This window comes from Nematolebias whitei, chromosome 2 (assembly GCF_014905685.2).
Source record: "Nematolebias whitei isolate Nwh7 chromosome 2, NemWhi1, whole genome shotgun sequence".
Lineage (NCBI taxonomy): Eukaryota > Metazoa > Chordata > Actinopteri > Cyprinodontiformes > Rivulidae > Nematolebias > Nematolebias whitei.
The window spans coordinates 10,600,316-10,602,190 of record NC_056499.1 but is presented as its reverse complement, the minus strand read 5'-3'; the positions used below and the strand labels follow the sequence as shown (position 1 = coordinate 10,602,190).

The following is a 1,875-nucleotide window of genomic DNA, read 5'->3' as shown; positions in this document are numbered from 1 at the left end:
GAACAGTACATGCTTGAGCTTGTGATAGTGTTATTTTCAAGGTTTAATCAAAATTACTCTGTCATTCCACAACATCGGATGAACTTAGTGCAAAAATTCTGGCCTGAACGGTGATAATAAATATATATATATATATATATATATATATATATATATATAAGAAAACAACATTTCAGTCTGTTCAGGAGCACAATAGAGGTCTCTCCCTCAGCCTAAGTTTTGAAACTGTATTTGCTCTTGGAAATGTATTTTTGAACATTACATTTTTGCTTTAAGTGAGTGTCATGCGCACGGCGACAGACTTGCTGAACAGCACCATATGCCCAGGTGGTTGGCATGTTGTGTTTCAGTGCACTCGCTCCCACACTGACACCTCTACAGCACATGTTGACAGAACTATTACACCATTTGTCTGCTTCCACACACAGTCGCACCGACGAAGCAGAGCTATCCTTTTATTTTGCCTCAGCCGAAAGTAATTCTCTTTTATGCCTGCCAGATTTTACGGTACAGTGCAGTTTTAAAATCTGCAGTATTTATTAGATTTCTCTGTGTTAAAGAGTACAAGTATTTCTTTAAGGACCACCTGCTGCCCACTGTTCCTGAACCATTTTAAGATACAAGGGTTTGCTGTGCTACGTGTTTGGGTTTCAAACTGACTGTAGCGGGAAAGTTGGAATCAAACTTTTTTTTTAAGTAAAACCATTGATTCACACTCCCCGTAGGCTGCTGCGGTGCTTTAAATCTCGTCCTCGTTCACAGATTACAATGTGTTGACGTTTTTTTTTTTTTGGTTTGAGTTGATGTTAGCAGTTTATTATGTGCATGTGAGATATATTAGGGCTCTTTGCCAGCAGCTGAGCACAAATGCTGTGGGCTGCACGAGTGTGAACATACTGTAAAACTAAGCTGACAGACTGCATCAACACTACTAACGGAAACTTCACAGTTTACATCTGACTGATTTTCTGCTTCACAGTGCTATGAGAACATGAGACAATGCTCTTGTTTTATTTACCAAGTTGGGGGAGTATTCACATCAGCATCTGATTAATTTCAAATGTGGCAGATGCATTGTTGACCTTGACATACCCCTCACAACTTTAGCAAAGTTGCACGAGAGCAGTACGGCAAGCTGGTGATCATGCACAGCAACATGGAGACATTATATCAGAATGTTCTGGAATACTTTGCTGTGGACCCCAAGAAGACCTCTGTGGAGGAGCTGTTCACCGACCTCAGCAACTTCCGCTCCATGTTTGCAGTGAGTATATTTTACTGTACCTCTGATCATTATGAATGTGCTATTTCATGGCAGAAAAACGTCACATTAAACCAGTGGATCCAAAACTTTAGCTTTTGGACAATGGTTGTGACAAAGGATGGCCCTAAGTTCTTGCTAGTTCTAATATCCCAGGGGTCTGCAACCTTTGCAGTCAAGTCTTTTCTTCTTCTTTTCCTATTAAAAATTGTCCAAAACTGGAAAGCAAACATGTAGCTGTGGAATAAGTTCATCCGTGCAAATACAAAACTTGTTTAGGAGTAATCTTTTTTCAAGTACTGTAGGTATATTTTATTGAGTATGTGAGTATTGAGTGCATTTACTGTTTTCTGTTGTCACACAATCAATAAAACAGAAAAGTAGAGCATCTTAAAAAAAAAAATTGTTATGAATAGTTAAGCCCCCAGTATACTGCCGCGTACGTCCATATGCAGAGGTACGCGCGTACCTCTGCGTATGTACGCGCGTACCCCCCAGGGCATGTCCGTGCAAAGCTCAAATTTTTACGACCGCGTACGCGGTGTCGCACAATAAACTGCCCGGCGACGGACTGTTTTGTATGTAACACCAATGTATTAAATTCCTCTTCTTCA

The 1,875-nt window shown here is 40.3% G+C and overlaps 1 protein-coding gene across 1 annotated transcript in view; it reads left to right on the top strand.

The window, feature by feature from the left end:
- LOC119425512 (protein diaphanous homolog 3) overlaps positions 1-1,875 on the top strand; it is a 305,646-nt gene that overhangs the window by 139,870 nt on the left and 163,901 nt on the right. Inside the window, exon 26 of the mRNA XM_037693044.1 lies at positions 1,100-1,264. Coding sequence (XP_037548972.1) covers positions 1,100-1,264 — 165 coding nt within the window. The remainder of the gene's footprint in view (positions 1-1,099; positions 1,265-1,875) is intronic.